The 22,336-nt window shown below is 42.2% G+C and overlaps 1 protein-coding gene across 4 annotated transcripts in view; it reads right to left on the bottom strand.

Moving 5' to 3' along the window:
• LOC145357408 (talin-1) overlaps positions 1–22,336 on the bottom strand; it is a 251,244-nt gene that overhangs the window by 69,075 nt on the left and 159,833 nt on the right. For all 4 annotated transcript variants that reach the window (XM_080210771.1, XM_080211034.1, XM_080210857.1 and 1 more), the window contains 7 exons: positions 20,480–20,646; positions 18,444–18,572; positions 14,172–14,285; positions 10,843–10,956; positions 8,861–8,995; positions 7,641–7,769; positions 5,498–5,600 (listed from right to left, as the gene is read on the bottom strand). In XM_080210771.1, coding sequence (XP_080066897.1) covers positions 5,498–5,600; positions 7,641–7,769; positions 8,861–8,995; positions 10,843–10,956; positions 14,172–14,285; positions 18,444–18,572; positions 20,480–20,646 — 891 coding nt within the window. The remainder of the gene's footprint in view (positions 1–5,497; positions 5,601–7,640; positions 7,770–8,860; positions 8,996–10,842; positions 10,957–14,171; positions 14,286–18,443; positions 18,573–20,479; positions 20,647–22,336) is intronic.

Here is a 22,336-nt window from a genome sequence, read left to right on the forward strand (position 1 = left end):
TAGTAGGCCTTAGACTGAATGTTAAAGTTTCCTGTAATTAAATTCTCTTCCTGTCAGGCATGTTTGGGCAGCCGTTTCCGGTTCATAAACAGCACGCGAAGCAATCCCGGGAGTTCCATGTATTGTTACAGCTGTCAATGACATGCTGATATCAATAATGGCCATCATTAATGCATTTGGTTGGGTGACTAAACATCTGCTCAGCTGGAGGATGCATCAATGTAAAGGTCATCTTCTTGGGACCAACAGCTAATAAAACTTCTCCACTTTTACTTGCCTGAGCAATAACAAGACTTGCAAGAAAGGAAGCGAAAGAGCAGAGATGACATGTAATAAATGTATGCCCTGCAGTGGTTTACCCTCCAACTTCCTCTTACAGCTGGATGGGCCAAGCAAATAACAGTGCAGGATATCCCAATCTGATGAAAATAAGTTTTGAAATAACCAGGTGGCAAGATTTTCTTTTAGAACAGCGCTGAATAGAGGAGAAGCTCACTGAACATATGTCTTTAGATGAGAAGCTGACTACGGTTAGTAAATTTATTTTCTGGAAAATTCTAAGCATCTAAGGCAAGCCCTCACATAAAAATGTGAAGCAATCACATTCATAAGGCTATAAGAAATTGAAACAGGAGTAGGCCATTCAGCCCCTCAAGCCTGCTCTGTCATTCAATAGGATCCTGGCTGATCTGACATTCCTCACATCCACTGTCCTGCCCTTTCCCCATAACCCTGGATTCCCTTACGGATCAAAAATCCATCCATCTCAGACTTAAACGTACAAAGTGACTCTGCCCCCACAGCTCTCTATGGCAACCAGTTCCAAGGACACAATGCTCAGAAGAAACTCCTCCTCATCTTAGTCTTAAACTGATGCCCCTTTATTATGAGCCTTCTGGTCCTAGACTCTCCCATGAGTGGAAACATCCTTTCAGCATTTACCCTGTCAAACCCCTCAAAAATCCAACATGTTTCCATGAGATCACCTCTCATTCTTCTCAATTGCAATGAGTACCAACCTGTTTAACCTTTCGTCACAAGGCAATCCCTCTATACCAGGGATCATCTTATGAACCTTCTCTCAACTGCCTCCAATTAAATAATATATTTCCTTAAATAAGGAGATCAAAACAGCTCACAGTGCTGCAGATGTGGTCTCACCAGTACCTTGTACAATTGCATCAAGACTTCCCGGCTCATATACTCCAACCTCTTTGAAATAAGGGCTAACATTCCAAAAGCCTTCCTGATTACTTGCTGTACTTGTCTGCTAGCTTCCTGTGTTTTGTATGCAAGTGCTTCCAAGTCCCTCTGTGTTGTAGCTTTCTTCAGTTTTTCTCCCATTTAATAATGCTGTTCTTTTGTTCTCGGTGCTCAAAATTAATAAAAAAAACTACTAGCTTATTTTAGTCTAGGGGCAGAATCTCATGGAGATGGGGATTTTAGCCATCAGCTACAGAGCGGGAAAGACTCAAACACTGCCTCCTAGAAACCCTGCTGTGTCACGTCACTCGGGCAATTGACAGGCTAGTGGAAGGCTAAGGATCAAGGATCATTGGGTCACAAGTCCTGTCCACCATGAGCTGGTGGCCAATTAAAGGCTAGTAGCTCTTCCATACAGCACCACTAGGGAAGTCGTGGTTGCTGCCTATACTACACCCATCAAGGCCCAGAATCAAGAGACCCAGGCACAGGTGAGTGTTGGTGTGAAGTTTATTTATTTGTCACAAGTAAGGTTTACATTGACATTGTTATACTGTGAAATATCCCTAGTTGCCACAGGCCGGCGCCTGTTTGGGTCAATGCACCTAACCAGCACGTCTTTCAGACCATGGGAGAATCTGGAGGAAACCCACGCAGACATGGGGAAAATGTGCAAACTCCACACAAACAGTGACCAAGCCAAGGATCAAACCCAGGTCCTTAGCGCTGTGAGGCAGCAATGCAAACCACTGTGCCAGGGGGTCATGAGGTGGGGGACAGTCAGCAGAGAGAGCAAGGGAGTGGTTTGCAATGTGCTCCTCACTTCCCAATGCTGGGACCTTCGATCAGGCATCGTGTACCTCTGAACATGTGGGACCCTGACAGCCGCCTCCCACCAAACAGGAGCCTGCAAGCACCCACCCACCCACACCCCAGGGCTTTCCTGCGTGGCGATCCCACCGCTGCCCTTGACAAAAACAGGGGCGAGGGGGGAGAAGGGGAGGTGGCAGGGTGCCCACCCAGTATCTTCCTGGCTCATCAAGTGCTCTCCAAACTCACCACGGGGGAGGGCACAAGATTCAGCTCACTGTCACAACAAACACTTTCAAAGAAATATTCTCGTAAGTAACAGTTACGATTGGGAAGCTTCACAAACTGGAATGTTAGACGCTGAAGTGCGGAGCAGATGGTGTGTTCTCAGGGAGAGAACATTGCAAAGTCATCACAGTCATGCCTAATCCTGCCTTCATCTAAAACCTGTGTTTACACTGAGACAGACAGAAAGAGGGGTGGGGGGGGAAACCAGGTAGTGTCAGAAATTGGCATGACTGAAACCAATAAAAATTTTTAGTTAGCCCAAGTTTAACCGACACGAGCTAAAAGGATATCTGCCACAAAGGTAGATGAATTTTAAACATCCGAATAAAGCCCTTCTTGAACAATGGATGCATTCAAATTATTGGCTTGAACTCTCGAATCGCATGTGCTGTGACCACACCTCTGAAGACAGCACCCTCCCCCCTCTCCAAGTTAAAACAAAATCAGCAGAACAATTTTCACTGAAAATCGAAAGCAAGGCTCTGAAATTAATATGCGAAGTTTGAAATAATTCAGAAAAACAAACACACTATTATTGCCTACAAAAAAGGCAGGGAAGCATGTTGTTGCACGTTGGAATATTTCTTCATTGTCTTATGCTCAGATAGTAATTTTAGAGATTTGTAGAAATTGATGGGGAACATGTTTTTTTCCACGAAATGAATGGGAAACCTGGGCAGACAATCAGCTTCAAGCTTAAGTGAAAACCTCCAATGCACCCTGGAAGATCCAGGAATTACAATAAATTGGCATCAGTAGTTCTTTCAAAAATAAAATAGCAAATCCTTTCGGGCAATACTCAGGCCTTGGGGACCAGGCCAGACTGGGGGCACTAGGGGACTGGCGGGGCCTGATGGTGATAGAACCTGGCTTGGATTGAGGACTTGAAGCCAGGCTGAAAGGGGCTAGGACTAGGACTATACAAGTTGAATGATCTATTGCAATGCACAATATAAACTTATTTATATATTAGCTTTTCAAATTGGCACAGAGTGCACATTTTCGATTTGCTTTATTTGAGTCCTGTTAAAAGGGTCACCTGATGATACTCAAAATATGTTGCTTCTAATATACTAATCTCTTCTCTCAGAATCTGCTTTGTCTTATTATTCTCTTATTTAAGCATTGCTGGCTCCTTTGCTCTATGATTCAGATTTCTTTTCCCAGATATGTTTTCTGCCTCTTTGCTTTGCCTCGTCAATCCTTTTTTGTTCTTTTCACTTGGGTTGTTTAGCTCAGTTGGCTGGATGGTTGGTTTGTGATGCAGAACGATGCTGAGAGTGCAGGTTCAACTCTCATAGCGGCTGAGGTTACTCATGAAGGTCCCATCTTCTCAATCTTGCCCCTTGTCTGAGGTATGGTCACCCTGAGCAGCCTAGTCATCTAGGGCTATGGCGACTTTCACACAGAGATGCTGAACAGCAAGTGTGGCAATAAGGAGAAGGATCTGGCCAGGGTTACAGGCAAGTTAATGGTCTGTACTTTTGAAGGTGCAGCTGGAGAGTGGAATGTTGCATTAAGACTAAAAGCCACATTTTCAGGTGTCAGCTCAGAATGGAAGACTAATTCTGGCAAGGCCCAGGGTGTTCTCGAGTTACAGAGGGCATTTATGGAGTTAAATACAATCAGATGGAATAGCGAGGCACCATTTTCATGTAGTGAAGCCAAGAGACGATTACACTAATGAAAGGAAACAATAAAGATGGCAACAGTGCAATGATGCATTTTGCCATCTATCTTGGAATCACCTGTGCAACACAGGTACAGAATAGGAGGACTTTAAACTTTGCCAGGTTAAATTCAACACACAAGCATAAGAACATAAGAAATAGGAGCAGGAGTAGGCCATCTGGCCCTTCGAGCCTGACCCGCCATTCAATAAGATCATGGCTGATCTGTCGTGGCTCAGTTCCACTTTCCCGCCCTCTCCCCATAACCCTTAATCCCCTCTCTTATCAAAAACCCATCAACCCGCTTCTTAAAAATATTTAGCGAGGCAGCCTCCACCACTTCAACGGGCAGAGAATTCCAGATATTCACCACCCTTTGAGTGAAGAAGTTCCTCCTCAACTCCGTTCTAAACCGCCCCCCCTTTATCTTGAGGCTGTGCCCCCTAGTCCTACTGTCTTTTTTGAGCGGGAAGAGTCTCTCCACCTCTATCCTATCCATCCCATTCATCATCTTATACGTCTCAATGAGATCTCCCCTCATTCTTCTAAACTCTAACGAGTACAAGCCTAGTTTATTCAGCCTCTCCTCATAGCTCAACCCCCTCAACTCTGGTATCAGCCTAGTAAACCTCCTCTGCACTCCCTCCAAGGCCAAAATATCCTTGCGCAGGTGCGGCGCCCAAAACTGCACACAGTACTCCAGCTGCGGCCTCACCAATGCCCTATACAGCCGCAGCAAGACCTCCCTACTTTTATATTCAATCCCCCTCGCGATGAAGGCCAGCATCCCATTCGCCTTCCTGACCACCTGCTGCACCTGCAGGCTGGGTTTTTGCGACTCATGCACAAGGACCCCGAGGTCCCTCTGCACCGTCGCCTGCTGCAGTTTTTCGCCACGTAAGTTGTTCTAAGGAACTCATGTAAGGATAGAACAATATTAAACTTGATGTATATTAGTCAGTTGCTTGAATTATGCTAATAGTTAAACCCAGAGTTAATTGCTGCTGTTATGGGTAACTTAATTCAGCCTTACTACTATTCCAAGCTCAGGTCAGAACCCTAACTTGTCAGCAATTTTTTGAAAGTAAGAGTATTTCAATAACTGAAAAAGCCAAAGACATTCTGACTCATTTTCTGTTCCATTTCTCAAGTGCGAGCAGGCTAAAAGAATTAATGAAAAGTTGCATGGAAAACCATTAACCAACACATTAACAATGTATACATGGATATATACTATATACACACATATATAACTTTACACATAAATGCTTCTTAAGCCCATTTCAAAAAGCGGCAAGGGAAATAGTGATTATTTTGGGCAAAAGAGTAAAATACGTTTGCAAAAAAGCTCAACAGCCAGAAAAAATAGTGGCTCGGGTTAAAATTAAAAACGGATCGGAGAGAAGATCCTGATCCAAGCTAATAACTGAACAAACATCTTTGGTTGCAAGCTCAGTTTTGATCTTGAACACGTTTAATTGTTTGAACTACGTCAGCAGTTCCTGTGCCACATTAACACAACATACCAGTGTAATTCTCATTTCCTTGTGTGACTGCACTCAGTAGCTTAGCCACAGATGCGCCGACCATCTTGGTGCTACTTCCCAAATCCTGTGAACACTTCTCCAGCTGCCAAAGAGAAGTACAAAATGTTATTGCTGGTTACAGCTGTGTTAACAGGAACAAGGTCATCATCTGGTGATCCACAGGTATCTTTGTAATATTGAGTGAATCTGAACATGCAGTAACGTCAAGCCTAAAAGCAACAGTCGAAACATTATGACAATTTAAAAGTTGAAATCAGTGTTTTTGATTTTAGTCATTATGTACAATTCACACATATTTCCCTCTGCATTTGTGAAGCTTTAAAGTTCACACCTGCTGATTTGTAATAATGTCATAGAACAAAATTAGGTCCTTCGACCCAGTGTGCCTGCACTGGTCATCAAACACTTATTTATTCAAATCCCATTTTCCAACACTTGGTCTGCAGCCTTGTATGCTATGGAGTTTCACGTACTCACCTAAGTGCTCCTTAAACGTTGTGACGATTTCTGCCTCACATCTTTTCAGGGAGTTAATTCCTGAATCCCATCACCCTCTGGGCAAAAAAATTTTCCTCAAATCCCCTCTACATCTCCTGTCTTTTACCTTAAATCTATGCCCCCTAGTTATTGACCCCTCTATTAAGGGGAAAAGTTTCTTCCTATCTATGTTCTTCATAATTTTGTATGCCTTGATAAGGTCCCCCCTTGACTTTCTCTGCTCTAAGGAGAAAACCCCAGCCTAACTAGCTTCTCTTCGTAGTTGAAACACTCCAGCCCTGGCGACAACCTGATGAATTCCTCTGCACCCTTTCTAGTGCAATCACATCCTTCCTATAGTGCAGCAACCAGAACTGCGCACAGTACTCGAACTGTGGCCTAACAAGCATTTTCATCACTCTTAGTGTGTGTCAACAATATGACAGCACTTTTCCTTCACCCCCATCTGTGCAATCTGTACAGTGCTGCTTCATCTCAATTATTTTTGTAGCATCTCAAATTGCCAAATTATCTCTCATTCTGTACTTGTATGCAATTATAAACTGTCCAAGTTAAAATTACAAACTCGACAAGGATTATTGGGAGGAATTCATAACTCCAATCACATGGCACTCACATCTTTCAAGATAAATCAAGCTGTCCTCTTGATGTTCAGTTGCATTATCATCGTTTAGTTCCCATTTTGGAGATTTATGAATGGCCAGAAACTGAACGAGACAAAATAAATACTGCGGCTACAAAAGCAGGTCACAGGTTGGGAATTCTGTAGCAGGTAGCTCGCCCCCAACTTTCCAAATCCTACCCACCTTCTACAAGGCACAAATCAGGAATATAATGGAATGCTCTCCAGTTGCCTGGATGAGGGTAGCTCCAACAATATTCAAGCAGCTTGACACCATTTAGGACATAGCAGCCTGCTGGATTGGCATCCATCCACCACCTTGAACATTCACTTCCTCTACCACTGACAGTGGCAGTAGTGTATACAATCTACAAGATGCACTGCAACAACTCACAAAGGATCCTTTCACTGCACCTTCTAAACTGCCACTTCTTCCATGTAGAATGACAAAGGCAGCATGAGAACACCACCACTGGTTGAGATCTCCTCCAAGATACACAATATACTGACTTAAAATTATATCTGCTATTCCTTCACTGTTGTTGGATCAAAATCCTAGAACTCCCTTCCTGACAGCACTGCAACTCCACCTACATCAGATGGTCTGCAGACAGTCAAGAAAGTGACTCATCACCACCTTCCTAAGAGCAATTAGTGATTGGCAATAAATGCTAACCTAACCAGTAACACCCAAGTCCCATGAAAGATCTTCACACAGGAATAAAAGATAGCCAATACGGGTTCATGAAAGGGATGTCACAATTAAATCTTGTGGTTCTATTTGATGGTGTAATAATTGCGAAATCAAGAGGCAAGATAGTGGATGTGAATTTCACAAAAGCCTTTGATGCAGGTTCTTTGAAAACAATGATAAAAATGAAGAAGCAGGAACTAGTGGAATAATGCAGAGGTGTAGCCACTTTGATTACTGACTACCAACAGTTCATTAAAATTTCATTTCACTCATCAAGCGTAGAACCCGTAAGGGGATAGTCTTCTTACCGTTTCTCCAGGCAGGGGTCTAAGCTTTCCTTCTGCAGCATTAGCCTTCGCTTCCTGCAAATCTTTCTCCAGTGTTCTGATCTGGTTCAGGGCAGAATCTATTTCCAATGGACCACAGGCTTCTTGTGCCTAAATGGAGAAAAAGTGTCTTTTACTGATGACAATGTTACAAGAAATTCACTTTCATAGAAGAAGTCATGGTGATACCTTCATCTATTTAAAATGTTACTTTAAGTCCTCCAAACTAAATTAAGTATTTGAAAACTTCTGTCCATTTTGCTTCACAATATGTTTTATTAATCCAAACCTCCTGATTTGGCTCATCTCTTTGACTTTAATATTTATTGGAGATAACCTGCAAACTGAGTAAATTTGTGTAATTCTACCAAAATATTTTAATCAAAATACAGAAAACATTGGAACAAAGAAACCAGAAGCAGGAGTAGGCCATTCTGTCCTTTGAGCCTACTCCGCCATTCATTCTGACCATGGCTAATCTTAAAAATCATTATTCTGATCCCACCTTGCCCCTTTGATGTCTTCTGCCCCAAGAGCTACATCTAATTTCTTCTTGAAATCACACAATGTTTTGACCTCAGCTACTTTGTGGTAGTGAAATGACACAATAAGGATGGCAGAAATTTGAAGGAGGGGGGAAATTAGATGTGCTTTTATGTTACAGGTTATTCAGTTTATTCTTGACGTTCTTGGTGGCATGGTGGTTAGCACTGCTGCCTCATGGCAGCAGGGACTCAAGTTCAATTCTGGCCTCGGGTCACGGTCCACATGGAGTCTGCATGTCCTCCCAGCGTTCTGCATGGGTTTCCTTCGGGTGCTCGGTTTCTTCCCACAGTCCAAAGATGCACTGGTTAGGGTGCTTGGCCATGCCAAATTGTCCCTTGGTTTCCCAAGCCGGGTAAATATGTGCGATTACAGGGATAGGGCCTGGATAAGATGCTCTGTTGGGGAGTCAGTAAGAGACTCGATGGGCCGAACAACTTCCTTCTGCACTGTAGGGATTCTACTTGCTGTTTATTCCATGCTCGTTATACAACCTATGCGCACACACACCAGCCACTCATGCACATTTTTGTTTGACACCCAGCCCTTATCATGAAGCAGAGTGGAAAGATCTTAACCACACTGTTAACCTGATGCAGCCTACCCTTCTGTTGTTAATTGTATTAACTCAACACCCACCATGATCTTAAATATTTTACCTTCTGTGCAGCTGCTCGCAGTTCTTGTAAGGTGTTTGCCAGGTTCTTTGCACATTGGTTCAGTTGCATGGCTGAGGCCTGGTCTCCGATGGTGGGGACAGTAGCTCGGGCAGCGGCAACCATCTTCGCGCCAGGCTACAAAATAAGGAGCAAGTGACAGTTAAAAGCAGTGCATGCGATTTTGGTCACCATTGTATGAGGAGGATATAGGAAGGAGAGAGGGTACAAAAATAATTTGTGATGATGGGACCAGAAATGTGAAGTTATACACATCAGGAAAGGATGAATAGGTTGTCAAAAGGAAGACGGTGTGTGGTGATCTAATAGAGGTTTTTAAAATGATGAATGGTTTTGACAGATTAGAGAAAATGCAATAGTTTTCATTTGTGGGGAGGAACAAACCCAGAGGCTCCTGTGGCACACAAACATATGGACTAGTTGAGCCAAATGGCCTGTTTGTGTTGTGCAAGAATCCCAGTAAACCCCTACTTCAGTTTTTTCTTGCTAACCAACAGTACTTAATTAAATGTTATTACAGACAGAACATTCACTAATTGTTTTATGATGACGTTTATAGTGATCTGAACTTGATGTAACTCTATTGTGAGGTGTCTCGGTGAGAAATGCTGACTGGAGGGTAACTACAATCTGCTTCCTGATGGCCAAATGTTCAAATGAACCAAATGTCTAAAAAAGGCAAAAAGCTTAGCGAGCCTACCGCTGCTATAATTTCTTACGGAGTGTGAAAACAAACAGCTTGGATACAAGACCCAACATATCATCTTGGTTAACTAGATAAAAATCAGAGAAAAAAAAACAGTGCCTTAAGTCTTAGGCAAGATTGCTGGGTACCAAAGACACCACTGTTAACTTGCTTTGACAAGACACAAGTATCGAAATATCAAAGTGCTGATAACAGTCCAGGAGTAAAATAAAAATGATGGAATTAGGGATCGGGGAAATAGGTGAAAATGTGACTTCTCTTTGTAATTGGGAAGCTCAAATCATAAGCCTCTTACTGACTTGCAATGCGGAAAGAATGTAAGAAAGCATCCTCCAAGCAGTTAAGGTGTATAAGTATTCATTGGATAAAAGCAAATTACTGCGAATGCTGGAATCTGAAACCAAAAGAGAAAATGCTGGAAAATCTCAGCAGGTCTGGCAGCATCTGTAAGGAGAGAAAAGAGCTGATGTTTCGAGTCCAGATGACCCTTTATCAAAGCTTTGACAAAGGGTAATCTGGACTCAAAACATCTGCTCTTTTCTCTTACAGTTGCTGCCAGACTTGCTGAGATTTTCCAGCATTTGCTCTTTTGGTGTACAAGTATTCAGTCAGGAACTTTTAACCCGGATGGAAGGGCGGGCTGGCAGAGATACATATATGTCACACCGACAGACATGATGCCCAGGGCACAGCCATCAGGGACAGTCATGAGGAGATCACACTCGGGCAGAATAACCAATGTTGTTTATACAGAACCACTATCACCAACACATGTACCACCAAATCATTTCAGAATTTACTGTCATCCAGGAAGTAAATGTATGTACTAGCCATTTTAAAACAATGGGAAAATCAGTAAGGCTGAGGAATTGATATTAACCAATATGGTCCAAATATTCCAAAAATAATAAGAACATAATGAATAGGAGCAGGAGTTGATCATACAGCCTCATCACACTCCTCTTCCCACTGGAATGTGAATTCAGGAACGTAAAATTCAAATAGTTATGGTTCGTCTTTACTCCTGTGAAGTGGCTAAAAGTAATAATTACACTTGTTTTGTGTAGCTTAATCGCCAAGATTGTTTTTTTATTTGAAAGGACTGGTGGGCTACTTTTCATAACCTAAAGGGAAAAATCAAGACTTCCAGCTTCATGGTTCCTACGCAGTTAATGTTTAAACATGTCTCATGAACAGAGCATGGGTTTATATCCTTGCAGCAGCTCTGCTCGAGGAGTAGCCACAGAGATTTGATCACCTGCAGGAAGTTCTGGCTCGCACTAATGAGGGCAAGCTGGGCACTGGGACTGTCTGGCTGTGATTGGCTGCCACGCACACCTTGGACCAACAGTGGGATCTGCTCAGCAACAGACTGCAAAACACAAAATCACAGATTTAAATTAAACATCAAGCAATCCTAAATATCACATTGCATTGCAAAGGGATCCTGCTGGATAAGCTCATCTTCATAGAATCCCTACCATGCAGAAGGAGGCCATTCAGCCCATTGAGTCTGCACCGACAACAATCCCACCTATGTCCTATCCCCATAACTCCACATATTTACCCTGGTAATCCCTCTACCCTACACATCCCGGCCCACTACGGGACAATTCAGCATGGCCAAGGCTCCTAAACTGCGCATCTCTGGACTGTCGGAGTATCCAGAACACCCGGAGGAAACCCACGCAGACACAGGGAGAACATGTAAACTCCACACAGTGACCCAAGCCAGGAACTGAACCCAGGTCACTGGAGCTGAGAGGCAGCAGTGCTCAACTGTGCTCAACAATGTGACTTTAACACAGAAATCATCCCAACACCTTTCACAGAAGAGCACTGAGAAAACAAAAATCCACATTGTATTTAAAGAAAAGATAGGAGGGAAACAAGGGAAGAAAGGTGTGGTCAATGGAGAAAAGGCTGCAGATAGTTAGCGGAGAGATGGTGCGTACAATGGTCACACTCGCATAGGATGCCTTCAATGATAAGGGTTCTACAAAGGGTCTTCAAAGAAGAAAAGTTGAGTGGAGTGATTTAGGAAGAGAATTCTGTAGTTTAGGGTCGAGTTGGCCAAAGGCATGGCCATCAATAGTGGGTGAAGGAAGTTAGAGAATGCAGAGTTCTGAAGGCTGTGGGGCCAGAGAATGTCACTGAGGGGGTTCACTAAGCAGTTCAATCGTGACAGTGAACGTTATTAACTGGAGTCATTGGATATTGAAACATCAATACAGTTCAATAAGTACAAGTGCAGTGGCGGAGGGTGGGGAGGAATGTCAAGAAAGGTGATGGAAAGATAGTTTTTTTGCGTCAACAATGAATCCTAATCTGTTTTCTCCAGATAATATTGTCAACACATGCATGAGGAAGAGGACAGGATCAAAATAGACCCTGGGGAAACTGGAGGGTTAGTTCACAGTAGCAGGAAGTGAGGCTCTGGATTGATTCCATTAGGATAGAGAGGAAATAAGTTAGGGCAGCGTCCCTGTGCTGGACATTGAAGACAACAATGGAGAAAGGTGGTGTGGCCAATGGAGGAAAGGCTGCAGATAGTTAGAGAAGAGAAGGGATACTGTACACAATAGTCATACTTGCATAGGATGCCTTCAGTGATTTTCATTACAGCTATTTTGGAATGGTGGGTGGAAACACTCACAGGAAAGGATGAGCACAGATTTGGGAAGGTTTCATGTATCCTAAAGAATCTAAAAATGCTCAATCATTCAGATACTTCTAAAATGACAGCAATAATGGTGTTAAATTCATTTCTGTTAGTGAGCAAGTGCAAAACTAGAAGCCATCAATGTAAGATAGCAGCCAAGCAATCAAATGGGGAATTCAGAAGAAACTTCTTTACATGGTGAGCTGAGAGGGTGGAACTCACTATCACGGAGCAGTTCAGCAGAATAGTGCAAATGTGGCCAACAGGAATCTAGATAAGCACAACGGAGAAAGGAGCAATAACTTCTAATTTTTGGTGTTTTTAAAATAAAAATGTCCCAGGCTACTTCACAGAGACATTATTAAATGAAGGATGACACTGGGCTACGAGGCAACATTAAATAACCAAAAGCTCAGTCAAGGTATAAGTTTAAAGAAGTGTTTTAAGTAGCAAGTTCCAGCAGTGCACCTTGCAGATGGTTGCAATTGTGCATCAGTGGTAGAGGGAGCGAATGCTTGTAGATAGGTGCTAATCAAGTGGGCTGTTTTTTCTTGGATGCTGGCAAGCTTCTTGCGTGTTGTTGAGGCTGCACTCCTTCAAGCAAGGGAAAAGTATTTCATCACATTCCTGACCTGTGCCTTGTAGATGTGGACAGGATTTGGGAAGTCAGGAGGGAGTTACTCAATGTAGGACTCCTAGCTTCTAACCTGCTCTTGTAGCTATAGTATTTATATGCCTAGTCCAGGGGTTGGAAAATGGAGGGTTATGCCAATAAGACTTAGAGGAGAAAGAATGGGTGGAGGCTCAAGTGAAACGTAATGGTGGTTGGGCAGAATACACAGCACAGAAGCCAGCTATTTAAACACAGATTAACTGACAAAGTTCAATTTCAATCTTCAAAAATCAGTCACTGACACCTGCATTAGTTACAACAACTTGACATTTAAATAATAATCATTATCAAATTGACACACGGGCTTTCCAAGACAGGTTTGTTAGCAAACGTAAAGGGCGGCACAGTGGTTAGCACTGCTGCCTCACAACTCCAGGGATCTGAGTTCAACTTCAGCCTTGGATAACTGTGTGAAGTTTGCACATTCTCCCAGCGTCTCCATGGGTTTCCTCTGGGTGCTTCAGTTTCCTCCCACACTCAAAAGATGCACAAGTTAGATGGATTGGCCATGTTAAATTGTCTCTTAGTGTCCCAAGATGTGTAGGTTAGGAGGGTGAGGAGGGTAAATATATGGGGTTACAAAATAGGGCCTGGGTAAGATGCTTGTCAAAGTCAGTGCAGACTCCACGGGCTGAATAGCCTCCTCTTGCACTGTAGGATTCTATGAATCTGTGAAATATATTGCACAAAGTACAACACATCAGATGCCACACTCAAATGTTCCTGCTGAAAACAGGCCATGTAGTTCACTACCGTTGCCAATTACATAGCGTTCTTTCCAACTTAACTTTCTTATTTTCAAGTTATGGTGACCAAAAAAAATCACAAGCTAGTCATTTTTTGCAAAAGTCTACCACATACTGGTTGGTCTGTTTGGGAATGTGATGGCATTCCTTTACCAAGCAGAATAGTTCAACAGGAGCTTCACACATGACAATTACGGAGGTGCCAGGCAGTATTACACATCTTCCTGTTCCTAACTTTTTGACTAAAACAACAGCTTGTATTTATATAGTGCCTTTACCATATTAAACTGTCTCAAGTCACTTCACAGGTACACTAAGATATTTTGATGCCTAGTCTGCTAAGAAAATATTAGGGCAATCAATCAGTAGCTTGAACAAAGTTGTTTTGACAAGTGACATATAGGAAGAGAGAGGAAAGTAAACTAAGAATAAGGGTAGCTCTTAGGAGCACATTTTTTTCAAACATGATATAAACAAAATCTGCAAACGATAATTTTGAATCTCACCTTGCAGCTTTGAACCATTTGCTGTTGTGCTGCTGGGTTCTTATTGGAGGAAGCTGCGTTCTGGGCAGCAGCAATTGTCTGGGTGGCAGCTGCTGCAGCCTGCTTTGCTGCATTCTGAAAATATAAAAGTCACCGTGAATAAAATCACATTGAATGGTTTATTATTCCCTCCACCATCTCACTGTGTTGCCAAACTAAGTGACTGCAGCAGCCACACACAATGCCAGGATAAAGAAAGTCCTCACCGTTGGGAATGGATTCCAGAAATGCACTCAACACAATCTCAATTCTAAGGATATGGGCATTGATGGCCAGACTGGCCAATTTATTGCCAATCCTTCACTATCCTTGGAAAACGGTGATGCTGCACAATTTTCACAACTGAATGGCTTTCTAATCCTCTGCTATTCTGAAGAGCCAAATGCTTTGGTTTGGAACAGAAATCATATGTAGGCCAGACAGGGTAAGATTGACAGGTTTCCTTTCTCAAAGGACATTATTAGCAAAGCAGCCTCAGCGTGACCAGGGAGAACGACGGAATGGATACAATTCCATCAGCACGATAACCGGGCTGAAGGCCAAAAAAATGACTTCATTCTTCACTCTTTAATGGGAGGAAATGTCTGCTTATCCAATACCCCGTGTCGAATAAGCAGTGTGACAAACGATAGGCAGTGGAGCGGTCAAGTGGGGTGACGGTTAAGTAGAGCCGAGTGTCATCACTGTAATGTGGAATTTGATGTTATTTCTTCATACAAGAGGCAGCATGCTGATGAGGAATAGAATGAGGCCAAGGATATATCCTTGGAGGCTCCAGCAGTGATGGAAAATTTAGGAGGTACTATAATTAACAAAGTGATAAAAAGATTACCAGACTGGATGCAGAACAATAAAAAAATCTTTCTGCATTGCAAGACGTGGGCAGTCTCACATCAGTAAGTGATAATTTACATCAATTTTTTTTTTAAATAAATCATCTCAGGATTTGGGCTTCATTGGCAAGACCAGCAAAACCAATGCCATCCACATGAAGATACTGTTAATTGGGAATCCAGAATTGTCACCCCAAAAGGTGAAGGAACGGTGATCCGTAATGTTGGGACAATGTGCTATTCAGAGGTGATGTTCTCACATACCTGGTGCCCTTGTCCTTCTAGGGGCAGAATTGAGTTTGAGGGGCATTGCCAAGGAGGAACTTGCTGCAATACCTTGTTGATGCTACATGCTCCAGCGAGGGTTTGTTGCTAGAGAAGGGAGCGGTTAGTTAAGCTGGCAGATGGAATGCCAATCAATTACTTGGCTGATTTTAGAAAGTAGATGGATTGGTGGTTAATTGGCCAAATTATATATTTGTCCTTTTTTGTGGACAGAACAACACTGAGCAAGTGCTCACATTGTTGGATAGATGCCTGTGTTGGGGCAATTCTGGAATAACTTGGCTGGATATGCAACCAGTTCTCAGGCATACATCTTTAGCACTACAGCCAAGATATTTTCAGGGCTCTCAGCCTTTGTTATACCCACCACATTCACCTAGTTCTTGATATCCCTTGGAGTGAATAAATTAGCTAAAGTCAGGCATCTGTGATGGTGGGGACCTCAGCAGCAAGCCAGAAGGAATCGGGTTGAAAATAACTGCAATCACTCAGCATCATCTTTGGTGCTCAAATTACATGGGCTCTGTCATGATTGAAGTTCTGGATGCTCATGGTACTCCCCTTCCCATTTGGAGTTTCATTCCCCACCACCTCTTGTGACTGATGGAGTGGAACTGCAGAACTTTGGCACAATCTATTGATTTCGGGATGATTTAGCTCTGTCTACAGGAAGCTTCTACTATTTGTCAAACATCACATCCTGGGGTCCAGTTTCAACAATCTGGCACCTAATTTTCAGGTCTTCTTGCACTGTTTGGCCATGCCACCTTTGACCTGCTCATACAGAAATTGTGATGGAGACCAAAAGCAGGCATGGCGAGAAGCCATTAATGATGACAGAAAGCAAAATCATGATTTATCCACAGAGCAACCACAGAAAGGAACCAGTCAAGAGCGTTGCCAACAGTAGTACATTAAACCAGAACATATGGTTGATGTGGCAAAACAAAAATAAATGAGGAAAATGGCTTGGCAAGCAAAGACTGACACACTCAGATGGCAGAGAGAACACTGACAACTTTACTGTTGAATCAGGACATATGACTTGATGCTGATGGTAAAGTAAGGATATACTAGACCATGAGGTCACTGATAGCGGCAGGATACAATTCAGCTGGTGCTGATGGTCAATTGGGCCTCATGGGTATCCAGTTTAGAGCTAGCAGATGTACTTTTGTTCTACCCAGAAGGTGCAATACAGGTGGCCTTCAGTGTTAAGACAAGACTTGGTCTCCACTAGGGCTGTGCAGTGGTCAATCTTTATGAATACCATCATGAAGAGTTGCATTTGCCACAGGTGTATTGGTGAGGATGAGCTTATTTTTATCCATCACCTACCGCAACCCAAGCATGGTAAACATATCCCCTGGAATCAGCTACCTTGAACATTCATGGCATTACCAAGTCATTCTTGGTAATTGCCAAAGCCCCTAGCTGCATTCATTAAAACGTAACAACATTAGTAGAGGAGTAGACCAATTCAGCCCTTTAAGCCGAGCCTACCCCACCCCACCATTGAATGATCTGCAGCCTAAAATCCTTCTCGATCCCTGCATTCCTTGATGTTTTTAAAATGTAGAAATACATCAATTTCAGTCTTGAACACACTCAATGAACGAGCATCCTCTGAGCTCTAAGGCAGAAAATTCCAAAGATTCACCACCCTCAGTGAAGAAATTCCTCCTCATCTCAGTCTTAAATTCTGACTCACCAGCCAAGGGAACATCCTTCAATCATCTCCCTACCACACCTGTAAGAATTTTGTACGTCTGAATAAGATCACCTCTCATTCTTCTAAATGTAGAGAACAAAGACCCAGACTATTTAATCTTTTCTGATAGGACAATCCCTCCATCCAGGAATTGGTTTGTTGAACATTCACCACATTCCTCTGATGGCAAATATATCTTTCATTGGGTAAGGAGACCAAAACTGCACACAATACTCCAGCTGCAGTCTTGACAGGGTTTTATATAATTTCTGTAAGACATCTTTACCTCCTATATTCAAACCCTCTTGTACTCAAGTCCAACATGGCACTGGTCTTAATTGCTTGCTATACCTGCATGTTTACCTTCAGTGACTAGTGACCAAGGATATCCAAGTGCCTTTGAAATTCAACACTTCTCTGCATCTCACCACTTGAATAAATATTCTGTATTTGTTTTTCTTATCAAAGGGGATATCTTATTTCTCCACATTGTATCCCATCTGCCAAATCATTGCCCACTTGCTTAGCCCTCCCAAATCTCTGAATCGTGTTTGCATCCTCTTCAAAACTCTCACTTTCACTGGGTGAGAGTGTTTTTCACTGTTTGTTCTGTTGCGGCTTGCTGCTGTGCAAGAGGTAAGTGACATTCAGGAGGATTGAGGGAGTAGTTACTGCTGCAATTTCCCTCAATCTCTCATACACACTCCCCCTCTCCTCTGTTTGGATGTGGACGAGATGTTGCCACAAAAGGGACCCTGATTGATTATTCACGGTCTTGATCACCAAAGAGACAGACTGTGACAATTGGGAGAAACATTTGTTGTTACTCTCACTTATATCCACGTGAGCGCATACACAGCTGACCGTACACACACGAATGCAGAAAGAATTGGCTTGCCACAAGAAATGAGTGCTTTAGTTTGCTTAAATCACAGATAGACAAAGATTTCCAGGCAGAACAGACGGTAATGTGTACATAGATATTTACACAGGTAACCAAAAATCAAAAGAAAAATTCACAAACTGTGGCACTTTGCTGAAGTCTTGATTTTCAAACCTAGACAGTGAAAAGTGTTGAAGATTATTCTACCCAGCTTCATCCATCCTATTTTGCCACAAAACTCATATCTACATTGAAGATCAGGAACATCGTCCTTACCTTGGTTTTCTCTCACTTGCTCAGGGCACTGAGACCAATTGGACCACCACTACCTGTGGTGGTTGAAACTTAGCACCAACTCAAAACCATTCTGACCACTGTGCATCAGTCTCAGTTTTCGCCGTACGCTGAACAACTGAGCCATTTTTGCATTCACACTGACTGCACATGTCTGATTACTGAACTGTTTAAATTTAACTACTTGTGAAACTCACTGTGGTAACACCACCATTTTCTTTACCTACCTCTAGTTTGTTCACTAGTTTCTTCTTGATGGCATTCTGTGCTGCTGCATTGGTGGCCATTCGCAAGCCTTCAGCAGCTTCCCGTAATCTCTGCTGCTGTTCCTCACTGTCAGGATTGGCTGCTGCACCCTAAAACCACAACAATTGAGAGAGTTTAACCCAATGACACAGGGTTTCTAACACTGACAATGTAAAATCATAACGGAATTATTGGATATGCAATTTGATAACCTGCCCACAGGTCTTGGTCTCTCCAAGGACCATGCAATGGTCACTCCATAAGAATACTCTATAAACAAGCATCAAGAAGCAACCAAAAAGCGCTAGATGCTGTAAATCCGAAAGAGAATTCTAGGTTGATCTGTACATAAATGTGAAGTGATTAAATGCTTTCCCTTCCAAAATGGATCTGTCTTTTCCCTGCTCCATCTTTGATGGGCATGCCAAGCACTTCTTGCATTTTTTTAAATCTCTAACAAGAGATTCTCTTGTGCAATTCTGTTGATTTGATCATATTTTTTAATATTATTTAGCATTAGGATGACACCTTAAGCATACATTATTCCAAAACACGGCCTCATTTCTCAAGTTAGTGATAAAAAATAGAAGTTCATATTGATACAACTCCTACCAGTTCACACTAGAAAGGTGATGATTAAAATCTATACAATTGTTGGAACTAGCAGTTTCTTCTGCAAACATGTTAGTTATATCTATCAAAATTTAGACACCAGGATCGGATTATTTCAGTGAAAGAAGCTCTGTTCAGCTTGTCCGAAATGAATTAATTTTTCAAGTCAGGACTGAATGCATGTTCCACTGTGTGCTTTGGGGCCTTAAACTGGATTTCAATTGTCTATTTATTCAGTTTATTTCCCACTCACTATGGTCTTCAAGTATTGTGACAAAAGCAGAACTCTGGAGTATATCTTACAAATTCTCGTAATGTTTTTGGATTATTTGTCTCCTCCAAAGGTCTCCCCTCAGGTTCTGTGTCCCAAGTGAGTTCTTTCTTCATTCAGAATGAAGCTTTAGCTGCCCAGCACTTTGTTAGTTTGTCGCGAGCTCAGCGCTCAACAGGAAATCCTCACCATTCACTTATATCATGCTAGATACATCACATGCATTCAGGTGATACAATAAATGAGACAGCAGTATTGATGCACTGCAGATTTATTGTAGTCGCAAGTTGCAGCATGGTGGCACAGTGGCTGGCACTGCTGCCTCACAGCCCCAGGGATCCAGGTTCAATTCCAGTCTTGGGTGACTATGTGGAGTTTGCACATTCTCCCCATGTCTGTGTGTTTCCCCTCCAAGTGCTCTGGTTTCCTCCCACAGTCCAAAGATGTGCAGATTGATCCACCACACTCAACTGTTCCTTACTGACAGGGTAAATAGATGGCGCTCTGGGCTAGGACCTGGGTGGGATTATTGTTGGTGTAGGCCCAATGGCCTCTTATTGCGCTCTAGGGATTTTATTCTATGAATTGTTCCTCCAAGTGTCTGAAAATACTTTGCTAAACTTCACAATGAAGTTGGCCTTCCACAACGTCCGCAAATATAAACCTTACATGGTGATTTGCAGCTGACCTTGTACAAGTCCCTCTGGACTATCAATAACTCTCCAATGGCTTCAGGTCATCTAATCAACGGAGACAAGGCAGACCAAAAAATATCCACTTCCAAAATTTTGACCAACTATTACAAAGCTGCCAATCAAATAAATACTCAAACTCACATGGTAACACCATGCCAATTACATGATCTGGTCCCTCCTTATACTTGGCCTATACCCTGCTTTAACATTTTTCCTGGGAATACCAGGTATCAAGATAACTCACCAGTTTTCTCTCAGCGAGGCTCATTTTTAATCCTTATGCTCTAACAAAGGAATAGGCCAACAGAAAAATCAAAATCATTACCATAAAAAATTACATGTCCAATGTGGGCTAATATGTTCATCGCCCTGAAGTTGGGAGAACATTCACTAATAAAAAGCATTCAAAATAATGGTTAAAAAAAAACCTTAGCATTACCTTTGCAGCTTCCACCATCTTAGCTGTTGCATCAGCCAATAGCTTGGCTGCAGAGAGCAGTTTTCTGGAGTTTTCAAGATCAGATTCACCTTCAGCATCAGCTTTAATAGCATTGACCAAGTCTGAAGTAGCCTGGGCCAGTATTCTGGCCTGCCGCACCATCTCACCTATTTTGGGAGGGATTGGAGAATATATTTAATATTCAATCAAAATTCCAAACAGAAGATCAGCAACATTTTCACTGTGCGCTAACCCTGCCTCATCTTGATCTCAGAGAGCCACAAGTTCAAGCCTCACTCCAGCAATTTTAGTACAAAATCCAAGCTAACACTTGACTGCCTTACCCAGGGAGCCTTGCCCGGTGCCTCCAGCACGTTAAATGAAGCTTCATCTGCTCTTTCAGGTGGATGCACAATATTCAAATAGGGGCAGGGGAGTTCAGCCAGTATCTTGGTCAATATTTATATGCGTATTGATAGACTGAGTCCCAAGGTTCTGGGTTCATGTCCCATTCTGGGACTTATAAGGTCAGATCAAGGCCTTCACTCCAGTGTAGTACTTTTGAAATGCTACACTGCCAGAGTGACTGTCCTTCAGATGAAACATTAAACCAAACCTGCCTGATCTGGTGGATGTAAAAGACCCTGTGGCACTATTCTGAAGAAAGAGCAAGGCAGTTATGCTCAGAATCCTGGCCAATATTTACTTTTCAATCAATATCACAATACCAGATTATCTGGTCATCATCACATGACTGTTTGTGGGAGCTCGCTTTATGCAAACTGGTTGTCTGATGCATGAAAAAGGTTAATATGCTTACTTTCCTAGTAATTAAGAAAACTAACAGAATATGGTCATTCACTGCAAGGGAAATTGAATACTAATGTAGGGAGGTTATGCTTCATTTATACAGGACACCAGTGAGAACACATCTGGAGAACTGTATACAATATCAATCATCTTATTTAAGGGAAGATGTAAATGCATTAGAAGCTGTTCAGAGACAGTTTACAGGGCTAATAATACCTGGAAAGAGCAGGTTGTCTTATGAGGAAACATTGGACAGGTTAGGCTTGCACCTGCTAAAGTTTAGAAGAGTAAGAGGAGACTTGATTGAAACATGTAAAACCCTGAGGGTTCTTGACAAGGTGGATGTGAAGAGGATGTTTCCTCTTGTGAGGGAATCTAGAATTAGGGGGTCTCTGTTTAACAATAAGGGGCTGCTCAATTAAAACAGAGATAAAGTGAATTTCTTTTCACTCAGAGCTGAGCGTCTTTGGAACACTTCCTGAAAGGGTTGCGAAAGCAGAGTGTTTGAATATTTTAAGGCAGAGGTGGATAGATTCTTGGTAAGCAAGTAAATGCAAAATGTATAAAAATAAACAAGATATACATTTAACATTTATCCCTCACTCAACACGACAAAGACAGACTATTCAGTAATTTATCATATTGCAGTTTATGGCAATTTGCTGCGCAGAAGTTGCATTATGTTTGCCTACATTACAAAGTAACTGCATTTTTTAAATAAAGCAACTCAAATGGCTGGGAAGTGCTTTGAGACACTTTGATAATGTGTTTAGATGATAAAAATGCAAATTTATTCATTTAATATCACAAGCTATTTCAGCAAAGGGTGCAAAAATAAAGTACTCTTTGCAAAAATGATATCCATTCGTGTTTGAGTCTGTTTATACGATGATTTTAATTAGCCAGGTGACACAGCAAATCAGACAGTGAATAAATGAATCACGCTGTCCTGGAAAGTCTCTGAATCTCCTTAATCTGCATAGAGTTAGCTAATCTCATCTGGGACAATAATTAATTAACTTTAATTTGCCTCACTGAGTCAAGGTT

The sequence above is a fragment of the Carcharhinus amblyrhynchos genome, chromosome 1, assembly GCF_965287045.1.
Source record: "Carcharhinus amblyrhynchos chromosome 1, sCarAmb.v2.hapA, whole genome shotgun sequence".
NCBI classification, from domain to species: domain Eukaryota; kingdom Metazoa; phylum Chordata; class Chondrichthyes; order Carcharhiniformes; family Carcharhinidae; genus Carcharhinus; species Carcharhinus amblyrhynchos.